The sequence below is a fragment of the Sorghum bicolor genome, chromosome 7 (genome assembly GCF_000003195.3).
Source record: "Sorghum bicolor cultivar BTx623 chromosome 7, Sorghum_bicolor_NCBIv3, whole genome shotgun sequence".
Lineage (NCBI taxonomy): Eukaryota > Viridiplantae > Streptophyta > Magnoliopsida > Poales > Poaceae > Sorghum > Sorghum bicolor.
The window spans coordinates 15,198,621-15,219,568 of record NC_012876.2 but is presented as its reverse complement, the minus strand read 5'-3'; the positions used below and the strand labels follow the sequence as shown (position 1 = coordinate 15,219,568).

The 20,948-nt window shown below is 42.8% G+C and overlaps 2 protein-coding genes across 2 annotated transcripts; both read right to left on the bottom strand.

Moving 5' to 3' along the window:
• Nucleotides 1,299-11,823, bottom strand: LOC8067933 (diacylglycerol kinase 4). Its single transcript, XM_021464227.1, has 12 exons — nucleotides 11,177-11,823; nucleotides 8,175-8,297; nucleotides 7,752-7,889; nucleotides 7,588-7,673; nucleotides 6,647-6,749; nucleotides 6,477-6,552; nucleotides 5,435-5,517; nucleotides 3,850-3,920; nucleotides 2,584-2,661; nucleotides 2,402-2,489; nucleotides 2,203-2,319; nucleotides 1,299-1,775 (listed from the first exon to the last, which is right to left on the bottom strand). The coding sequence occupies exons 1-12, from the start codon at nucleotides 11,612-11,614 to the stop codon at nucleotides 1,611-1,613; spliced, it is 1,566 nt and encodes a 521-aa protein (XP_021319902.1). The 5' UTR covers nucleotides 11,615-11,823; the 3' UTR covers nucleotides 1,299-1,610.
• LOC110436762 (pentatricopeptide repeat-containing protein At5g66520-like) lies at nucleotides 9,060-11,145 on the bottom strand. Its single transcript, XM_021464225.1, has one exon. It carries the CDS (start codon nucleotides 11,073-11,075, stop codon nucleotides 9,327-9,329), a length of 1,749 nt encoding a protein of 582 aa, XP_021319900.1. The 5' UTR covers nucleotides 11,076-11,145; the 3' UTR covers nucleotides 9,060-9,326.

Here is a 20,948-nt window from a genome sequence, read left to right as displayed (position 1 = left end):
CGACGAAGATGGTTGCGATCTTGATGGCAGACCCGACCCCACGGCGCCGAGGAGGCAGGCTCCGACAGCGAGCAGCATATGCTTGAGGTCGGACTTGATGGCTCGGACGAGGACCCGGTATGCGGTGGTGGCTGGGTCCACACGGGTGATGGTGTCTGTGTCGAGAAGCGGCGCCACGACGAGGGCTGCCATGAGGACCAGCAGCGGGACGAAGAGCGTATCGTTCCAAACCGGGAGGACAACACCGCGCTTCACGAACATCAGAAGCCCAGCGGCGAGGGCGGCTGCTGGCTCGTGGTGGCAGCGGCGATAGCTGGGGGGGTCCATGGCCATTGGCTGGTCTTGGTCAGGCAAGCACGAACGGGAGAGAGAGAGGCATGTGGGTGGGAGATAGAAGATTTGGATAGTACCCTTGACCTAACAGGAATGAGGAGTGGAGAAGGAGATTTAGGTAGCCAACAAATCTGTTGGGTGGAATAGGTAGTCTATTTGAGTGGATTTTTAGTCTACAACTACCCAAATTAAGTAGTCCATTTGAGTCTGTTGGACGCATCCCTAAACGAAGAGATTAGAATACAGCGTAGTGGCAGTTATGGTGTGCAGTCGGGCAGTGCGCTGGTGGGCCAGTGGCTAGTGGCCAGTGCGGGGATGGGGCGCTGAGCTCCAAAATGGCGAGATTCCAGTTTGGGCCTCGTTTAGTTCACCGAAATTCAAAAAGTTTTCAAGATTATCCGTCACATCGAATCTTGCGCTATATGCATGAAGCATTAAATATATACAAAAACAAAAACTAATTACACAGTTTGTCTGTAAATCGCGAGACAAATCTTTTGATCCTAGTTAGTTCATGATTGGACAATATTTGTCAAATAAAAACGAAAGTGCTACAGTAACGAAATCCGAAATTTTTTTCGGAACTAAACAAGGTCCATGGTTGCAGGTCTTTCCAATGACAACTTTGCGTTTTTTATGTATTCTGTGCACCTGCACTTATTTAGCTGATAAGCCATGGCAGAAAGTACTGATTTGTTGTAAGAAGAAAATATGCTGAATGGCTAACAGATTCAAACAATCAAACCTATTGAAAAGCTTGTTTAAAAAAAATGTAGCCCACAATACACGTCAATATGCATGTAATTGATGGGATGTAATCATACCAATTATCCAAACAATATGCATTTTTTATGTGTTGGGATAGATTGGAGTGCAATTTAGTTTAAATTTCGCTTTAATCCACCTCAACACATGTGAATCCGACGACATCCAAATGATGCCTTTTCCCATCCATAAAGGAAGGGTGACAGCATGACTATCACATCTCTTTCATCAGATAGCAATCACTACGATCCTCAAATTAGCAAGTATACATCAGACGGTAGTTTGATGCAATGCACGGAACTTCAAACAGAATTGCGATCAAAGGACGGCGGAGACACCATTGCATTCAGTTGTTCCACGTACAAGCTCAACTCAATATACAGTTAGGACTTAGGACTTCATGCAACCGCGAGAAAAAGGCTGTGCTGTGCCTGGAGTTCAGGCCCCAAGCTGGAAGCTGAAAATATTTTCTTGGCAGCTCCGCGTAGGCCATGCCACAAAAATGTTTCCAGCTAACGGTCTCCACCATTGATAATTAGTGAGGGGTAAGGCACCTTCTTTATATCCACAAATGTTGAATACTCGGAGCTAAGTGGTTGCTTCCATGGCTCCCCATCCATTTGCATGAACGCATCCCGCCAATACCCACCTTTGATCTCTATCCGTATTGCCGCTGCCTGAACATGGAATGGTAGCACCAAATTATGCGGTGCTTCTGAAAGAAGCAATAAGTATTCTTTCTATAGTTTATAGAGGACTCTGTTTTCTAATCGGCCACTAGGCGTCTAGGCCACAAAACAAAATAAAATTTTAACTCCAGTGTGATCTACTTCCATTCCTACTGAACTTAAAATTGCACTCTAGTTCACATTTAAATACATGTTTATTCACAGTTTTGCTTTAATGGTTTTGGTTAAACTGAACCTCTACCAAAAAGAAAATGACCAAATAGCAGATTATCTCGTCCTACCAAACAGTATTGTACTGTATATGATGGGAAACTACTTCATAATAATGAGATTCACATAATGGCATTGCATACTTTGGTCAAATAGACAATAGTCTCGAGTAACCACTCGAACAATTGTGGAGGGAGCAAGTTACCTGAGCTATGTGCTTGGCAGATATAAGTTCAACCATCACGAGAGACGCATGCCACCCTTGCTTCAATCCAAATATTTCAAGAAGACCATCATCTGATTGGGCTTCAACAAATCCTCTCTATTGGCATAAATGAGTTTATCAGAAGACAATGTTAATGCAATTGAGGTGATGAATGGTCACAGAAATTTACTCAACACACTTTCTCCAAATATTCAGGCTTTAAATTTCCCCACGGGTTTCTTCCGCTTGCATAATTGTGAAGGTTTAATGCAACAATAGCCCTCACACTGCATCATAGATTGTCAGATGAAATTAATTTCACATTCTATATGCGGAAGCATGATCCCTAGCTATCCAAAAACAGAGAAATTGTGAGCTTGCCTCGATGGTACAGGAATGTTCTCCCACTCAGAGCTGTCCATCCTTTTTATTGATAAACAGAGAACGTTCCTCAATCCCCTGACATATTATAGAAAGAACAAACTGAGATTTCCCATACAGGGTTTGACAAATGAGTACAACCCTGGTCATTCACTTCTGAGAAAAAAAATATTTTTTTTACAACAAAGTGTAAAAGCAAGCAGTCTACCATAGTGAAATATTGAATAGAACCAAAAAAAAAAAAACAGATGCGGAAAGTCTTAAGAACTAACAAATGTACAACTAGAATTCAGAAGGAAACTGAAAGCCTACGTTATTGAGCATCTAAACTGAAGACTCAACTAAATCCGTTATTGCCGAGAACTGAAATATTATCGGATTATTACTGGATTTTGGTGTAATAAACTAATACAATCATACTTTTAGAGAATTTTGTCCTACATCACATGCTACTATTTGCCAAAAAAAAACCATTTGTATATTTCAAATGGAAAAATTCCAACCTTCAACTATAGCCAGAGTCCAAATCAATGTTTTCTGGTCGGCTGGTCGATCCTGGTCGACCTGGGACCGACCAGGCGATTAATCGCGATTAATTAGCGACCAGGTCGATTAATCGACCCTGGTCGTCCCCCTGGTCGTCCCTGGTCGTCCAGGCATATCAGCTGGTCGACCTATATATATACCTCTATAAATGCACTATATTATACACAATAAAGGAAGCATCAAGACTGCATTACTGTAAACCAACATTCCTCTGCATCTTCAACTCTTTTTGATGTAAACCAACATCTCCTTAACTATTTATGGAGAACTGGGACAACCAACAACATCTCCATACCCCCCACATATCTGCCCAGTCAAAAAAGCCCAAAAACAGAGCACACAACCTGGTCGTCCATGTCCTAATCGGACGATTAATCGCGATAAGTGGACGACTAATCGGACGACTAGGTTTCTGGTCGACCTGGTCGGGTCGGACCTCCTAATCGAGCACTCTTGACCGACTAGGATGATTAATCGCGATTAATCGGACGACCTGAAAACATTGGTCCAAATACAAACTTGCAACTCTGAAACAATCTAAAACATTGATCCCTAACTATCAAACTTCTTAAAAGTCGGCACGTTATTATTAATAGTGTTTTTTTTAAAAAAAAAGAGCTGACAATATTAAAGTTATCACTAGACCAGGGGAGTTGTCACTCATGTAGGTGCCTGTAAAATGTATGATTAATTACCCCAAAATAAAAGCAGCTACCATACCTTAATTCAGGGTCACTAATACATTGCGTAAAGAACCATCCTTGCTTGCAGGTATATCCTGCGTAAATTAACTGTCACAAAATCAGCCAATCAGTAATTTAGTTAGAAATGCTCACTCTAAAAGTTTTTCAAAATATAGATCACATAGTAAGCATCACATTAGTTACCCACAATAGAGCCTAGTTTTATTTGTTCACAGTGCAAATATGTATTATTTCAATGCAACTGCACCAAGCTGTTCTTTATCTGTTTTAATTCCTGTTATCAAGTTGATGTCGTTCTTTTAGTTTCATGTCTCTACCTTGACCAACAGCGAACAAGGCATGCTTCAATTCACACAGTGAAACCAGAAATTGTACAATCATCAATGCTTTAGTTAGAAAATTTGTAGTGCTTAAGGTGCAAGTTCAGGTTTATTTTAAGATACAGGAGAAAGGTGGTATTCTCAGCTCCACTTCTTAATCATAGTTTCTAGAAGTTATTGATGTGACCTTGATGAACGAAATCATCAACTAATTGGACCTACACATATTAATGAGTATACTACATTTAAAAATTCATATCATTACCTTTGTTGTGCAGATAATTAACTGCATGTTAACAGCTTGCAAAACACAACTGAAGAAAATGGTGATTCTACCCTTTTGGATTACCCAAAGGAAAACTATAACTTAAGATGAGTAGGGCATATGTTATTGATATTGATTTTCCCTTTTTTAAAAATGGTAGCATCATTGTTAGTTGACCAATGAAACCTCCACTACATTGACTGCAGATATCCTTTAGGGGCTGTTTGGATCCCTTCATTTTGGAGGATTTGAAATCTACATAATGGATTAGGCTATTTGGCTTGGATTTTGACATTCCATAACTTTCCCAAGCTCACAAATAAGCCTATCTCAAATTCATAGGGTGGGAGATGGAAATATATTCTATAGATCATTATGCTATAATTCTACTCTCCATCTTATAGCACACTCTTCAACTCACCTCCTTACAATAGAAATGCAACATATAAGTATGTCCCTTATATGCCTAACAATAGATATACAAATATATTTCATATACAACTATATTAGCTTAATTAATCTATGTCTAAATTGTAATTATAAGAATGAATTCAATTCCGAGGATCCAAACGGGCCCTTACATTTTTTTCCTCGAACACACAGAAGAACTGCATATCATTATATTAAGAAGAGAAAAATGGGTCAGAACCCCGAGTAGACACACAACACACTACACCCCTCATTCTCAGATTACAATTGCGCCTGTGACAAAATAACTACATGACTATAACCTGAGCCTAAGTGGGCTCTAAGGTCATCAACAAACACACAGCCCCTGGGGCTCCAGCCATACGCCAAAGATATCATGTACATACTAACCCATTCTTATGTTAACATTACAAGCATATATTGAACAGTTTTCATTTGTCATAGATGATTCGTAATAAACTATAAAACTTGATTAACCAATATTAGGGTTTAAGGATGCCTTCAAAAAATATTAGGGTTTAAGGTGATGAACTGCTGGGTTATCATAAATGTAGCCATGTAGGGAAGCGCATCCATAAGTTACTTACCTTATTGGATAAAGGTCCACTTGCAAGAAACGGCTTCTCATCACGTAATTGGTGAAAACCATAAGCCACTTGAGCATCCATTCCTGCAACACAAGAGAAGGGTATTTCAAGACCAGTCCTTATGACACTTATTATGCAATGTAAAGATTAGAAATAACAACACGTGGTAACAAGTAACGACAAACACAATTGTAGCATGTATATGTTAAGTCCGAATCTCCTATATATCATTTTGTATGATGACTGATATGAATTAACGGGGTAATAGGAAAGTAACTCCTGAAAGAATATTCATCTCATTGTCTCCAGGGTAGTATTGAGAATGAATTATTACCTTCCTCTACTATAGAAACCTAAAATTAAGAAAGTACAACAAAGGCTCACCTGCAGATACACAATTATACACTAGAAAAAGTAGGAAGTTGCCCAAGGTTTATTTATTTATGTATGTATGTGTGTATTGAGAACACACCCAAGAAGATTATACATGTTTGGAACAGTTTATAACCAAGTTGTTTGCTGAACTATTGAAGGAAAGGATCTTTTTTTTTCTCGAACAGTGCAGAACTGCGCATCATTTCATTAAGGTGAAGGAAAGGATTTTGAAACCCTTCCACTTGACATGACACATTCACAACATAAGAAGGTTCAAAAAGGGATCAAACAGAACAGAGATTATTACCTATAATATAATAATAACTGCACCAATGATTTTCTTAACAAAAATTGAATAATTCAAAGACTAAGGCCCAGTTTGTTTGGGCTTCTGCCAGAAACTGGAAAAATTGCTCCTCACATCATAAAACCTATAAAGAAAGAGTTCCAATTTGAGGAACCAATTTTAAAAACTACATGCTTTTAAAGTAAACTTCCACCTTTTGAAACTTTATTCTCCAAAAAAAACAATAATTTTGTATTGATTTCCACTGGTTTAAAATTTGTGCAGAAGCCATTTCTGGAAAAGCCATAGCTGAAACAAAGTGGGCCTAAGGAGGTGCTAACAAACATGTTGAATAATGTATAGGTTGAAACATGAAATTACCTATGCTGAAGTAGTTATAGAAGACACCATCAAAGCAGGAAACTGTTTCAGGCAACTCTCCCTTAGCAGTGCCATCCTGCAGGAAATAAAGACTTCCATTACTATTAGTTCTACCATCAGGCATAACAGTGACAACACAAGATGATAGTCTAGAGGCATTGACACATTACATCATAAAATGTACACTCTCCAAGACGCCTAAGTGAGTGAGGGAGGTCCAAATCTTCCTTTTCTTCTTCTCCATGTTCAGGCATAGAAACAACAACATGCCAACTGCACAATGTAATATGCAGCATTGGAAGTGGTGAAATAGGTGCACAAATCTTACCTATAGATGAACTCGATCATAAAGATAAATTATGTTGCTACAGTTGGTGCACAAATAAAAATTAATTTCATAATAACAGTGAGAACAACATTAATTGACAAGCTAAATGAAAAGCTACACAAATTGCAAGAGGGATAGTGGGCCATCTTTCTATACAAGATATCATCTAAAGGCTTCAACATGGGTGTGAAAACTTCTAGGATAGCAATCATGTCTGCTGATTTAATCACAAAACGATGACACCAAAGTAATACACCTATATTGAGCAGACTCTTCATTAAATAGGATGGCATAGAAACCTAATAGGTCAACAGGATCTGCATGCGTTCTATTTTAGCTAAACATATATGGGTAGCACCTAGTGAAGTTAGCACCCTTCAATTCCTCCATTGATATGTAATAAAGTTGATATAGCTGTATAATTAAGCGGTAAGCGATATCAAATTATATCTCTAGGTATTATTTACGTTTCCAAATAAATATAGTTTTAGACATAGAGTTTTCAGAATGAAATTAAATGAGAAATTTTTCTATCATCGTATAATTAAAAATGATAACACACAAAAAAGTGTATTGGATAAGATCCTGATGACATCTGAAACATCTATTTGGAAACAAAGTGAGTAAAGTGTAAGGACAATGATATTCTCCATTTATCAAACACAATTGATGCAAAGAGAACATGTTAATACTAAAAAAAGGTACAGGGACATATTATGAGCATTAAATTGCAACAAAATGCATTGAAGATTAACGAATTCCTATCCTATAAACAAGAGTCACCTGTCTAAACAAGAAACTGAGCCAAAAATAGACTTGTAAAGAGATCGCTTAGCAGCAGCTTTCCATGAGAAAGAAAATGAAGCACCCTGAAAATAACTGTCGTGTGATGAAAAACCTATAGTAACTTCACAGACTGTAAAGTGAAAAAAAGGACATCCTTTTACCCAACCAAAACTCCTGGAGAGATCATTTCCTGTTCCAAGTGGTATTACAGCAACTGGAGGGACAGGCTCCCTGTTCTGAACGTATAGCTCTCCTAAACATCCCAACACCCAACCTACTGTACCGTCGCCTCCTGCAACCTAGGAAAGATGAACTATAATAAGTATTTGGAAGCAACAACTTTGCTGCCTAGGTAGCAATTCAGACTCTGTGTTAAAAAGAAGTCTCAAAAGTAGAGTATTAGAAAATGCAACTCATGAATCTACAAGGTACCTTGAAATACTTGTGGTCAAAGTGTCAAACTAGTATTAGAAAATGCAACTCATGAATCTACAAGGTACCTTGAAATGCATAAACAACTGGGAGGAATGCAACTAATATTGTAGTCTTTGAAATGATTGCAGCCATCAAAGTTTTGTACATACCATGACTCGCAGATTATGGCGAACAAACCTTGCACTGTGATCACCAGAGTCTGCAAGTTGTTCCAAACAAGCCAGAGCATATTCCACAAAGTCAGAAGGCTTCACAACAGTAAGATCAAAAACCTGGATTTAGAAAAGCTGTTGTCAATAAGAATGCATTTAGTGTAAAGTCATCTCAAAGTTTCATTAACAGGACAGAACAGAGCAACCCCAGATATTAAAGATATGGCATGATGATAAATGTTCCACACTTCATCTAAGCACAGGTACAAAAATCTGTGTTTCTGTAACTTCCTGTAACAAACATAGGAACTAAAAAGCTATGGTTTGTAAATCTAAGTGATTCTTAATTTCAGTAATGTTCCCTACAACGGATAACAGCCTCATAAAGGACTGTATGAAATGAAGCCCCTCATATTCATACGAAATGAACTAACTCCAACACACTTGACAGAGCTATGATAAAATTTTGCATGAAACATCAGGAAATTTTTGTATGTGTCACGTCCATCAGCTGTGAGAACAAACAATTTAAATTTCTTCAGCACAAAAAACTGTAAGACTTATTAGAAGCATGCACAGGTGCCCTCCATATATAAACAGAATGTGCTGATTATATAATAGAAATAATAAGTTTCTTATGCTAACATAAAAAAAATATACCCAATTCCATTTTGGTTGATGGTATATCGCAGAAAATTCACTATCTCCATTTTCCATAATCTCCCTAAACAAAGATTTGATCCCTATCCATGTTGGACAGTTCATCTCTTGCTTGAGGTATCACAGTCAGGTAATAAGGTGACAACGGATCAGTAGCATTACCCACTTAACCACCGACACATGGTTCACATACCCTGGTAGATTACTTGTTGCAATTATAGGTTATAAAAAAGAAAATATCTTTAGTTCTCTCAACTGAATATAGCATGATGCCAATTCAGATTAAATACTGTATGTTACAGATTATCACAAAAGCACAACTGTATCCATAGATTTTGAATTGGCAGCAGCATATTTATATAGGTGCAGATGTCTGCGAGGAACCTGCCCTTTAAACAACTTGATTCCCTCTGCTTGGGAATCCCTGATGTATTCATCAAGACGATACTCGTGAATTAGGTACAATTTGATTGCAGAAAGTGTTAACTGCTACCAATAGTCCTTGCAAGAACAACTGCCATCTTTGAACAAATGGAAGCGTGTTCTATCTCTAACAATAATTTCTCTCCCATATACTTTGGATATTAGTTTGGTGACATGATGGCAATCATGGCAAACTCTGAGGTTCTTGAATATCCGAATAGGCATATTGTCACTCATACTAATCAAAGCAAATGCAATTGCCAGCTTCTCACTATGCCGGCTAAGAGCACCCTCCTTCTCTTCTTCTTCAATGTCAAGCAAAACTTCCTTCTTGTCTGGGATGTAACCCTCCTCCAATCTAATCCTAGTATCAATCTCATGCCATTTTAACAAAATATCTTTTATGCGAGGATGTGAGAGATCTCCAACAATGAATTGATGAGTAACTCCTTTAATCTCCACGGTGCTACAACCAGGTGTCTTGTCAACTCCCTTCTCACGCATTAGGTGCCTAATTTCCCTAGCGGAAGCATGCCTACCTGATGCAGCATAAATGTTAGCTAGAAGTACATAAGCACCACTTTTGTCAGGTTCCAACAAGATCCAATGCCGGACAACATACTCAGCCAACTCCACATTCTTGTGAAATCTACAACCAGCCATCAGAGCTCCCCAGATCAAGGCATCAGGTTTCATGGGCATTTTCTGAATCATCTCTTTGGCCTCATCAAGAAAGCCATTTCGTGCCAGGAGGTCTACCATGCATCCGTAGTGCTCAATCTTTGGTTTAATGCCATACTTTCTCACCATGGAATCGAAAAGCTCTCGGCCCTTGTCAACCAACCCTGCATGTGTGCAAGCACACAACACACCAATGAAGGCAATGTCATCCGGCCTGATACCTGAGCTCACCATCTGAGTGAAGAGCATTAATGCCTCTGATCCTCGTCCATGCATTGCTAGGCTTTTTATCATAGTAGTCCAAGCCAGCACATTCTTGTCCTCCATTCTTTCAAACACCTCCATTGCAAGCTGCACCTCACCACACTTGGAATACATATCAACCAGAGCAGTGCCAAAAAATACAGTGATCCTAATGCCATGAGCCTTCAGGTAACCATGCACCCACTTCCCCTGCTCCAGTGCCCCATGCTGCGCGCAAGCAGCGAGCACCCCCACGAGCACTGTGTCATCCGGGCGGACATCCTCAGCCTGCATCTGCGCGAATATCTGCAGTGCTTCCCTCGCATCACCGGCCTGGACATACCCATTCACCATGGCGCTCCAAGACACAGCATTCCTCACAGGCATTTCGTCGAACAGTGCCCGGGCGTCGGCGACCCGGCCCGCCCTCGCGTAGGCGGTGATGAGGGTGTTGAACGTGGAGGCGTCCACTGCAGCGGCCGTCCGCAGGAGCAGGAGCCCGTCGGCGAGGCGGCCGAGGAAGCCCGCGTGGACGCGGATAAGCGCGTTGCTGACGAGGACGAACCGCTCCAGGCCGAGCTTGACGGCGTGGGCGTGCACGGTGAGTGCCAGCACCGCCACGCCCGGGGCTGCCGGGGACAGCGCCATTGACTTGAGGAGGGAAGGGAGGGTGTGCGGGGTGGGAAGGAGCCCGGCGCGGAGGAGGTGGGCGTAGAGCGGGAGCGCGAGGTGCGGGCGCGCGGAGCGGGAGAGCGCCCGGATGAGCGCGTCGTGGAGCTCTACACTCCGCCGGAGATGCCCGGAGGTGACCAGCGCCGCCTGGATCCGCACAATCGCCCGCGCTTCGCCGCATCGCGACAGCAGGTCCACGTAGCCCGCGACGCCGACCATCTAATGACGTCACGGGCAACCGCACAGGTCCGAGCCCGCACAACATACACACAGATATGGAGAGACAGAGAGAGAAAGGTCGAGGCGTGGCGTTATTTGACCTGGTCTTCGCCGAGGAGCTCCTGGAGGCGGGTCTTAACGACAGGCCCGAGGCGGCCGCCACTGCGCGGGTTGACGAAAGCAACGAGCGGCGACTCGGGCGCGTCGTCGTACACCGCGGCGTCGAACCACCGGTTGCCCGCGACACGCCCCTCGCCGTCAGCGTCGCGGTTGACGAGCGCGAATGCTCCCGCGGCGGGGTCCCTGGCGCGCATCGCGGCGTGCACAGCGGCGCGGAGGCGCTGCGGGAACGCGGCCCGCTCCCTGAGATCCTCCTTCTCGAACGCTGACGCGGCGGCGCGGCCGAAGCCGCACCCGCGGAACGAGAGCGATTCGATGAGCGCCCCAACCAACGGCGCAGGCGGTGGGGGAGGGGAGCGGGGCGGCTCCCGCTCCGAGGGCGTCGGCGACGCCGCCGCAGACGAGTACGACGACGACATGGACAGCGCGACGTCGGACCACGACCGCGACCGCGGCCGCGGCCGCGATCGCGAAGTGGTGGCGGTCACGGAAGACGCCGTGGCAGGCGGGGAGGGGAGCGCGCGGTGAGGCGGTTGGAGCGGAGGGGAGGGAGGAGGAATGGGACAGTTTTGTATGGCTGTTTTTTCCCGCGAGGAAGCAGGTGGGGGAGGCACGAGGCAGAGCCGGTCGTCATCGTCACGTCACCTTGCACAGGCAGGCAACCATGAAACTGCAAAATTATCGTCCGTTACAAAATGAGCAACTTATTTCTTAATAAAAAACAGTTTTAAGGCTAATCTCAATGTACCAAAACTATAAACTAGGTAATCAAGTCACATAAGTTTTATGAGGATGAAACTCCTCTCTCATTTGATGAAACTCCTTTTATTTAATGACCCTGTCAAGTCAGCAATTTTGCTTATGTAACACCCTATTTAATGTGCATAACACTCTCATGAAATATGCATGAGACTAGCTAACAGTGTCGTATGGGTCCGATCGGTTACTCTATTTAGTATTAAATTAAATTAGTTATACAACACACCTTTAATTTGAACAAGTCAATGCAATTTAAAGTTGTTTGACTTGCCTAGATAGAAAGTTATGCAGCCTTATGCATGGCTGCGTCGATATGTACAATTTAGGCTGGTTGTTTTTATTAAACTTTATCGTCCGTTATATTGAATGTTAGATATAGAGTATTAACTATAGATTATTTATGAAACTAAAAATATAGTTAGAGAGTAATTTGCGAAACAAATCGTTTAAGCTTAATTATTTTATGATTAGACACTAATTGTTAAATAAAACGAAAATGCTACAATACCTGTTAAACTTTAACTCCAACCAAACACCCCCTTAGCCAATATGGGATTCGAGTTGTGTTTACTTTGATGACCTCTACTAGCCTGTATATAGAACATACAACTAGTTAGATATAAGTCATGCATGAAACCAGTCGAACCCAATATCTAAATTTAAAAGAAAAAAATAATCATTTGTCCCTAAATTGATCGTTCTCTTTTTCATCCATCCGTCACCGTCCTCCGTGTCCCTCTCTGTCTCCCTGTTCTTCTTTCGTATAGTTAGCCAAACCGTAAAAGGATTTAGATGGCCAGAGACTATAAATAGCCTATAAAGGTATATAGATACTTTGGGTGTGTTTGGTTTATTTCCTAGATAAATCTGGCTAGCCAAACTAAGCCTGGCTAGTCCAAGCCAGTCCCTAGCTAGCCAATCCTTACTTGTTTGGTTGCGTGTACTATATCAGTCCAGCTAATGTTTGGTTGTCTGATTTGTTGAGATAGAGTTACCTCTTCTCTCAATTGGTAGGATTACCCTCTTTCATATATTTCCTCGAGCAGGGTGAGCATGGAGGTCACCGTCGTTTGCCTCCTCACCGCCGTGAAGTAGGACGACGGTTGGGGCTGCTGCGCCACTGGCGCCAGCACGTGGTGGTGGTGCGACGGCGCGTGCGGTGGGGGCGGGGACACCGACCGCTCCTCGTCGTACTCCGAGCCTTCCGAGTTGAAATCGGAGTCGTCGGCGTCGACGACACCCTGGGTGGTGGTGGTCCTCAGGGCATCTCCTCCCCACCATGATGGAGTGGCTGGCCGTGCAGCACGCTCGCGGTGGCGGCGGGAGCGCCAACGGAGCGGGGGCAGGAAGCGGCGAAGGGGAGATCCAGGGCCTCCGCCACCTTCCATGTGGCGCGGGAGCCCCCCATTGGGCTTGACGGTGGGGAGAGCGAGGGAGAGAACATTCAGGGCCTCCGCCACCACCATCAATGCCACGTCGTCCTCGTCCAGCCGCCGGGACGGGAAGTGAGCAACGTGGTCGGACCCGACGGACCGGCGTGCCATGGCGAAGAGCGGCATGACAGCGACACAGAAGGCCACGAAGAAGGGGCGGCCGCTGCCATCGCCGCCTCCCGAGGAGGAGCAGAGCGTCGCGAGCTCCCGCATCTTTTATGGGTGGACGGCGTGTGATGCGAGACGATCGGAGTCCTCGGCACCGGTGACGGTTGCGGCGGGCGCCATGGGATGTGGGGAGGAGAAGGCGAAGTTGGGGGGAGTTTGGGGACGGCAGCACCACCTCCGCCTCGGACTCCGCATGCGTCGTGTGCGGCGGCGAGGGAAAGGGGCGCGTGTGGAGGAGAGCGGCGGTGGCGGAGGAGGGAGGAGATGGTGAGGCCGAGCAAGGGCGGTTAGGAGACACATGAAGAAGGCCGAGTGTAGCCTGGCTCCAGAAGAAACACCAACCTGGTGATTCAATCTGGGCCTGGCTAGGGGGGCACTTTTGGCTTCCTAGAGCCTGGCTAAGTAGGCTGGCTAGCCAACCAAACAATCCACATTGGCCCAGCTAAACCGAAAGCCAGCCCAAGAGACCCAACCAAACACACCCCTTGTAAGAATGGAAGAAGATCTAGTCCGATTAATATTCCTCCTATGTAATCAGGCCCAGCCCTGAGGGGGGACGAGAGGGGCGAACGTTCTAGGCCCGTGCATCCGAAGGGCTCCTACCCAGGAAATTATAGTAATTATAGTGTAGTATTAGGCAATCTCTCACAAAAGGCTTGATAAGAAACTAGCAGCGTAGCAACAAAACAATGTAAGGTTGGCCTCCTCCATGAGCAATCTCTTCAATTTTCCCTGATCCCACCAAAGACAGCTTGATAAGAGGCGCCCGGAAGCTAATTATGGTAGTGTATTGATCTGATCACACCCTTATATACTTTCCAATAATCTGATCACACCGATACACCTTTATATATTTTTCTAGTTGCAATTAAATATACTCCCTCCATCCCAAATTATAAGTCATTCCAAAAATCTTGGAGAGTCAAATGATCTTAAGTTTGACCAAATTTATATAATAAAATAATAATATTTATGATACTAACTAAATATCATTAGATTTTTCATTAATTATATTTTCATAGTATAACTATTTGATTTTATAAATCTTTGAAATTTTATCTATAATTTTGGTCAAACTTGAGATGCTTTGACTCTCTAATATTCTTAAAATGACCTATAATTTGGAATGGAGGGAATATGTGTTTATCTACTTTATATATTATGACAATATTAAGGGGCCTCTAATTCTAATTTCATTCTAGGTCTTTAAATCACAGGACTGGCACCATAGTTAGGACTCCTATCTTATAACCGACTAGAAATCTTGTCCATGTCCCCTAGACTATATAAAGTAGGACATGGCTCCCTAAATCGGCACCTCACCTCACCATGTAATAGAACACACAATATGATCAATCCAATGTCGACTAGACGTAAAGGCTATTACTCGAGTTCGATCTCGAGAGCCTGAACCAGTATAAATCGGCTATCTTCAGTGCTAACCATCGAGTTCCAACTTACATCAAAGCCTGAACAACTGTCTCAGGTACCCAGTGGCAGGCTATTGGTGGTGAAACATCAACAACTCAAGGTCTTTTGAAGATTCTTTTGAAAACCAAGTACCTTCCTGCTTAGACTCAGCAACATGGCCACATCCTATCAAGCGATGCTTCAAGATACAGCTGATCCGATACAAAGTATATCTCTGACAAGAGCCCAAGAAAGACTTGTATTGACCGTGACATCATAGAATTATATTGTCCACTAGACGGATTCTATTACTGAAGATAGAAACATCCAGCTGATCAACACAACAATGGTCCTACCATACTAAGAAGGAGATTCACTTTGTGACTCAGAAGATGCCACTAAAATCCTCAACAACTCTGGAGTGAATAAGGCTATTTACGCTTGGGAAGTATTCATGGTTCGCCACCATCGATCACCTTTAATTCCTCCGAAAGTATCTGATGTTAGGTCTTCAGACAAATCTGAGTCCAATATATCACCTGAGGCTCAGGGAGATGGCATTGAGGCTGAAAGCCAGACGCAAGCAAGGGAAAGAAGGAACAAATTGAAGTAGGGGCATCAACACCATGCCAGCCAACGTAAAGAAGGCTAGACCAGATACGAGTCTGATCTGGCCGAGTTCAATAGAAGTAAATCAGAACATCGTAAGACTTACTCCGCAATATATTAAGAATAAGGTACTCATACTCTACCATCTCACATTCCACAATGACTTGAGTAACACAGGGTTTTTCAAAATGATTTTTTTTCAATAATTTGCATATTTTCAGGAAATATCACAGAGTGAGATTGATCATGATTAGAAATATTTTTTTATCTTTTTAATTTATCATGTTAGAGAAAATATTCTACACCAACCAAGATGTATGTGTGTAAATCGAGCGTGTAGAGTATGTACCTGAATCGTGGAGTGGTGCGGTCGAAGTGCCTTTGGTATGTCGAGGGATCTCCCCCTTACTTGTTTCCTGCTTTCTTGCAAGAAAAATAAAGTGGAGACATACGAGGCATAATAATAATCTTTGTTTATCTTGAGGCATTTATTACAACCGGCTAATGAATAATGAACTGAATCTAATAATAGATCTAAACCGAATCTAATCGAATCTAATGATGAATAACTAAGATACACTGGCTCAAGGTCTAATCTAGATAACTCAGCGGCGTTCTAACTCCCTGATCCTATTAGTAGCACTAGAAAGGTCATGTCTAAGACCGAACACAATGGTATTCAGGTTAGAGAGCTGCCTATTAAGGGAGTTAACCGAGGACTGAAGCTCCATGATAAGCTTGTCTATCCTACGGACTTCCTCATCTACATCTGCTACAGTCTTGCGGCGCTTAGGAGGTGTCTTGAAGGAGTTGAGGGCGTGCTTCGGGGCTTCCTTCAGAGGGATGAAGCGAACTTTCGGTGCTCTGACCCCTTCGAAGTAGGGCCTCTCCTCCTCCGTGGTGTAGCGGACACTGTTGATCTCGCCGCTCTGGTTGGTCTTGACGCCTATGACCCGCTCATTGGGTCTAGGTGCAGGATCCTTGTGCCGGTTGGCACCTTGACGATGGCCTCTTGCTTGGCTGACGGCCCCTTAAGAAGTAGGGCCTGCGGCGGCGCGGTGAGAATTGATTGGGCATAGAAGGATTGGGTGGAGCTACGCTGGCGAGATGGCATGGCTGCTAGCTGTCGCTCTATGTTGGCCGGGACGAGAGCGTAAGCATCGGGGTCTTCCTTGGGCTTCTTGTTGAGGTTGTAGGGAACGACTTCCCAATCGTCGTGGAACTTGTCGGCCATTGGAGCAGCGCGGGACTGAGCAAGCTCTAATTCAGGAAGGAAAGAATGATGGAATGGATTGGTGTTGAAAGCTGACGTCAGGGGTCTATTTATATAGGGGTCAAAAAGTGCCTCTAGGGTTTTCCACGGGTTAATCCCGCCGCCATACTTGCATAACAATCCATCTGTAGGGTTTTTTTGATAGACATGGGCAAGATTATCGTAACGGAAAAAGTCGGCGGCGAGGGGACACAGGGGCAGGGCGCCCGCCCTAGCTCTGGCCCCTCTGTGGGCCCGCTTGCTCAAGCGTGTTTCTAGATGCATATTTATCCTGAAAAATATATACATGGCCCAAAAACATCAGATTAAAAAGGTCGAGATCTAATTCTCCATCGGAAGGTAAAAATGGATCATGTCTATTTCTTCTAATTCTTTATTGGGTTCTAAAATAATTTAAGACGTTGACCATTTACCTTGAATAACGTACCTCCGTCATTTTGGAGTGTGATAGCTCCATGGGAGGATGAATTGATTACCTTGTATAGTCCTTCCCATTTACTCCGGAGTTTGCCATGCCCGAAAAGCTTCACCCTAGAATTAAAAAGTAATACCTTATCTCCGGTTAAGAACTCCTTCTTCTTAATCCTCTTGTCATGCCATCTTTTGACTCTTTCTTTGTATATCTTTGAATTGTGATATGCTTTCTCTCGCCATTCCTCCAGTTCTGATAATTGCATTCTTCTATGATCTCTAGCAACATCTAGGTCATATTCCATCTCCTTATGGCCCAGTGTGCTTTGAACTCTAGTTTAACAGGTAGGTGGCAAGTCTTCCCGTACACCAATTGGTATGGAGGCATTCCAATTGGGGTCTTGTATGCTGTCCGGTACGCCCAGAGTGCATCGGGTAACTTGTCCTTCCATGCCGTTCTCATCTCATTTACTGTCTTCTGAAGAATGTTCTTGATTTGCTTGTTGGAAGTCTCTGCTTGGCCACTTGTCTGAGGATGAAAGGGGGTAGCGACGTTGTGACGAATTCCATGTCTTGATAGATAGTGCTCGAAGCGTTTGTCGATGGAATGTGTTCCTCCATCACTTATCACTACTCTGGGGACTCCAAATCTTGGAAATATGATTTCTTCAAACATCCTCTTTGAACTGATGTTGTCAGTGTGCTTGCAAGGTAGTGCCTCTACCCACTTGGAGACGTAGTCGACTGCCACCAAGATGAACTCACACTTCTTTGATGGGGGAAATGGACCCATGTAGTCTATTCCCCAGACATCAAAGAGCTCTATCTGCAGGTTGTTGGTGAGTGGCATGGCATCTCTTGTATTTATGTTTCCGTGCCTTTGACATGGCCCACATCTTCTAATATATTGCTTCGTGTCTTCATACATTGTAGGCCAGTAGAATCCACACTGCCAAATCTTTGAATGTGTACGGAATGCTCCATAATGACCTCCGTATGGTGATGAATGACATCTGTCGATGATCTTCCATCCTTCCTCAGTGGTCACACATCTCCTGAGCAAGCCATCAGAGCATACTCGAAAGAGGTATGGCTCATCCCATATGTGTGAACGACTTTCTTGAATAAGCTTCTTCTTGTTCACTCCTGATGGTACATGCCCTGGAACCATAAAATTAACAATATTTGCATACTAGGGGTCAGACCTGTTGATTCCGTAGAGCATGTCGTCCCGGAGTGAATCATTGATGGTTGTTTCCTGTGGATTCTTAAAGTGCATTCTAGACAAGTGATCAGCAACAAAATTTTATACTCCCTTTTTATCTTTTATTTCTAGGTCAAATTCTTGGAGTAGCAAGATCCATCTAATTAGGCGAGGTTTAGCATCTTTTTTAGTGAGTAGATATTTAAGTGCAGCATGATCAGTGTAAACAATTATTTTAGCTCCAACTAAATAAGATCTAAATTTATCAATGGCAAAGACAACAGCCAGAAGCTGTTTTTCAGTGGTTACATAATTAAGTTGAGCTCCCGTCAAAGTTTTACTAGCGTAAGCAATTGCATGATGCTTCTTATCTTTAGTTTGTCCCAAAACTGCCCCCACAGCATAATCACCAGCATCACACATAATTTCAAAAGGCAACGACCAATCAGGGGGTTGAATGATTGGTGCAGAGATGAGTGCATTATTTAATAATTCAAAAGCTGTTAAACATGCATCATCAAATTCGAAAGGAGCATCCTTGGCTAGCAAAAGAGTAAGTGGTCTAGCAATGAATGAAAAATCTTTTATGAATCTGCGATAAAAACCAGCATGGCCAAGAAAGCTTTGAATCCCTTTTACATTCACAGGTGGAGGTAGTTGTTCAATTACTTCAATTTTAGCTTTGTCTACCTCAATACCTCTTTCAGACACTAGGTGTCCCAGCACTATTCCTTCCCTAACCATAAAATGACTTTTTTTCCCAATTAAGGACTAAGTGCTTTTCTTCACATCTTTGAAAACCTTGTCTAAGTTTTCAAGACAACTATCAAAAGTTTTTCTATATACAGAGAAATCATCCATGAAAACTTCCATAATCTCTTCAATCATATCAGAAAATATAGACATCATGCATCTTTGAAAAGAAGCTGGTGCATTACATAACCCAAAAGACATTCTACGGTAAGCATCCGTTCCGTAAGGGCATGTAAAAGTGGTTTTGCTTTGATCATCAGGATGGATCGGGATCTGGTGATACCCTAAATATCCATCCAAGAAACAGAAGAACGAATGGTTCGCTAACCGCTCTAGCATCTCATCTATAAAAGGTAAAGGAAAATGATCCTTTTTCGTGGCTTTGTTCAGCTTTCTATAGTCTATGCACATCCGCCACCCTGTGACGGTGCGTTGCGGAATTAGCTCGTTCTTTTCATTTGTAACAACAGTCATGCCTCCCTTCTTAGGCACAACTTGAACTGGGCTCACCCACTCACTATGCAGCACAGGATATATAATCCCTACATGCAGCAACTTTATAACTTCCTTTTTAACTACCTCTCTCATCATGTTGTTAAGTCTACGTTGGGACTCTCGAGAAGGTGAAACATAAGGATCTGTCGGAATACGATGAGTACAAATCATAGGACTGATTCCTGTAAGATCTTGGAGTGAGTAGCCGAAAACTGATTGATGTTTTTCAAGAAGGTCATTAATCGCAGAGTTTGCTCCTGAGTGAGTTTATCACTAATGATCACAGGAAACTCTGGATTATTATTCAGGAAAGCATAGGTAAGGCCGAGTGGTAAAGTTTTAAGCTCTATGGGTGGTCTAGGTGTTTCTTCAAACTCATCTAAGGGTTCGGGTTCACAAGGTTCAGCCTCTTCTTCTATGAAGAACGGGGTTTCTTCCTCCAAGTCTGGTTCATTTAAAAGTTCTAGAGACGCAACCTTTACCTCTTCCATAGGATCAAGCAGAAGATATGACTCGATCTTATGATTCAAGGAATGAGAAATTGTTATTAGAAATTTAAAATCTTTTCCAAAAGAAATGTGTAGGTCTCTAGTTTGACCTTCATAAAGGAGTCTTCTAAAAGGTTGTCCTATCAACAGGTCGAAGTCCCATGTATCTAAGATATAAAAGTTCAAATGAACCATGGAGCCTTCTATCATAAAGGGTAGGACATTTATAATTCCAAGACTGGGGACTAATCGTCCCGAAGATTCCTTTATGAACTTTGTTGTGGGGGTTAAAACTAATTTTCCAAATAATTTATGTGCAAAGGCTTCAGACATGATATTGATCCCCACAACAGGATTATAGAGAGCATCAAATTGATCAGAATCATAAGCACAACGTATAGATATAGGAGGTGTATCCAAACGGATCACTTCAGAGGAAAGCTCTGACTCCTCCAACCATTCGCTACTCATGACTGAAATAAGCTCTCTCAATTGATATTCATTTGGCAAACAAATGCTAAAATAGCCACTTTGGGGTTTGTCTATAGAATAGTAGTTTGAAATGTTTCCAAAATCAGCAAAAAGATCAGATTCTATATCCAACATGAAATCAGGTGGTGGAATTTCTTTGTTTTGTGGCTTAGAACTTGGGATAGCTGAAGTAGGTGAAAAATTTCGCAGAGTGTCTACTTTGGCTTCGTAGGTTTCATCATGGAGGGTATTATCCATCTCAGCTTCTAGGATTCTATC

Excerpts from the sequence above, each read along its gene's own strand:
- LOC110436762 (XM_021464225.1), bottom strand. The coding sequence starts at position 11,075 with ATGGTCGGCGTCGCGGGCTACGTGGACCTGCTGTCGCGATGCGGCGAA.
- LOC8067933 (XM_021464227.1), bottom strand. The coding sequence starts at position 11,614 with ATGTCGTCGTCGTACTCGTCTGCGGCGGCGTCGCCGACGCCCTCGGAG. Across the intron at positions 6,750-7,587 it reads TCAGTTTCTTGTTTAGACAG|TTGGCATGTTGTTGTTTCTA; the intron begins GTGACTCTTGTT and ends TACATTGTGCAG. Across the intron at positions 2,662-3,849 it reads ATTAGTGACCCTGAATTAAG|GGGATTGAGGAACGTTCTCT; the intron begins GTATGGTAGCTG and ends ATAATATGTCAG.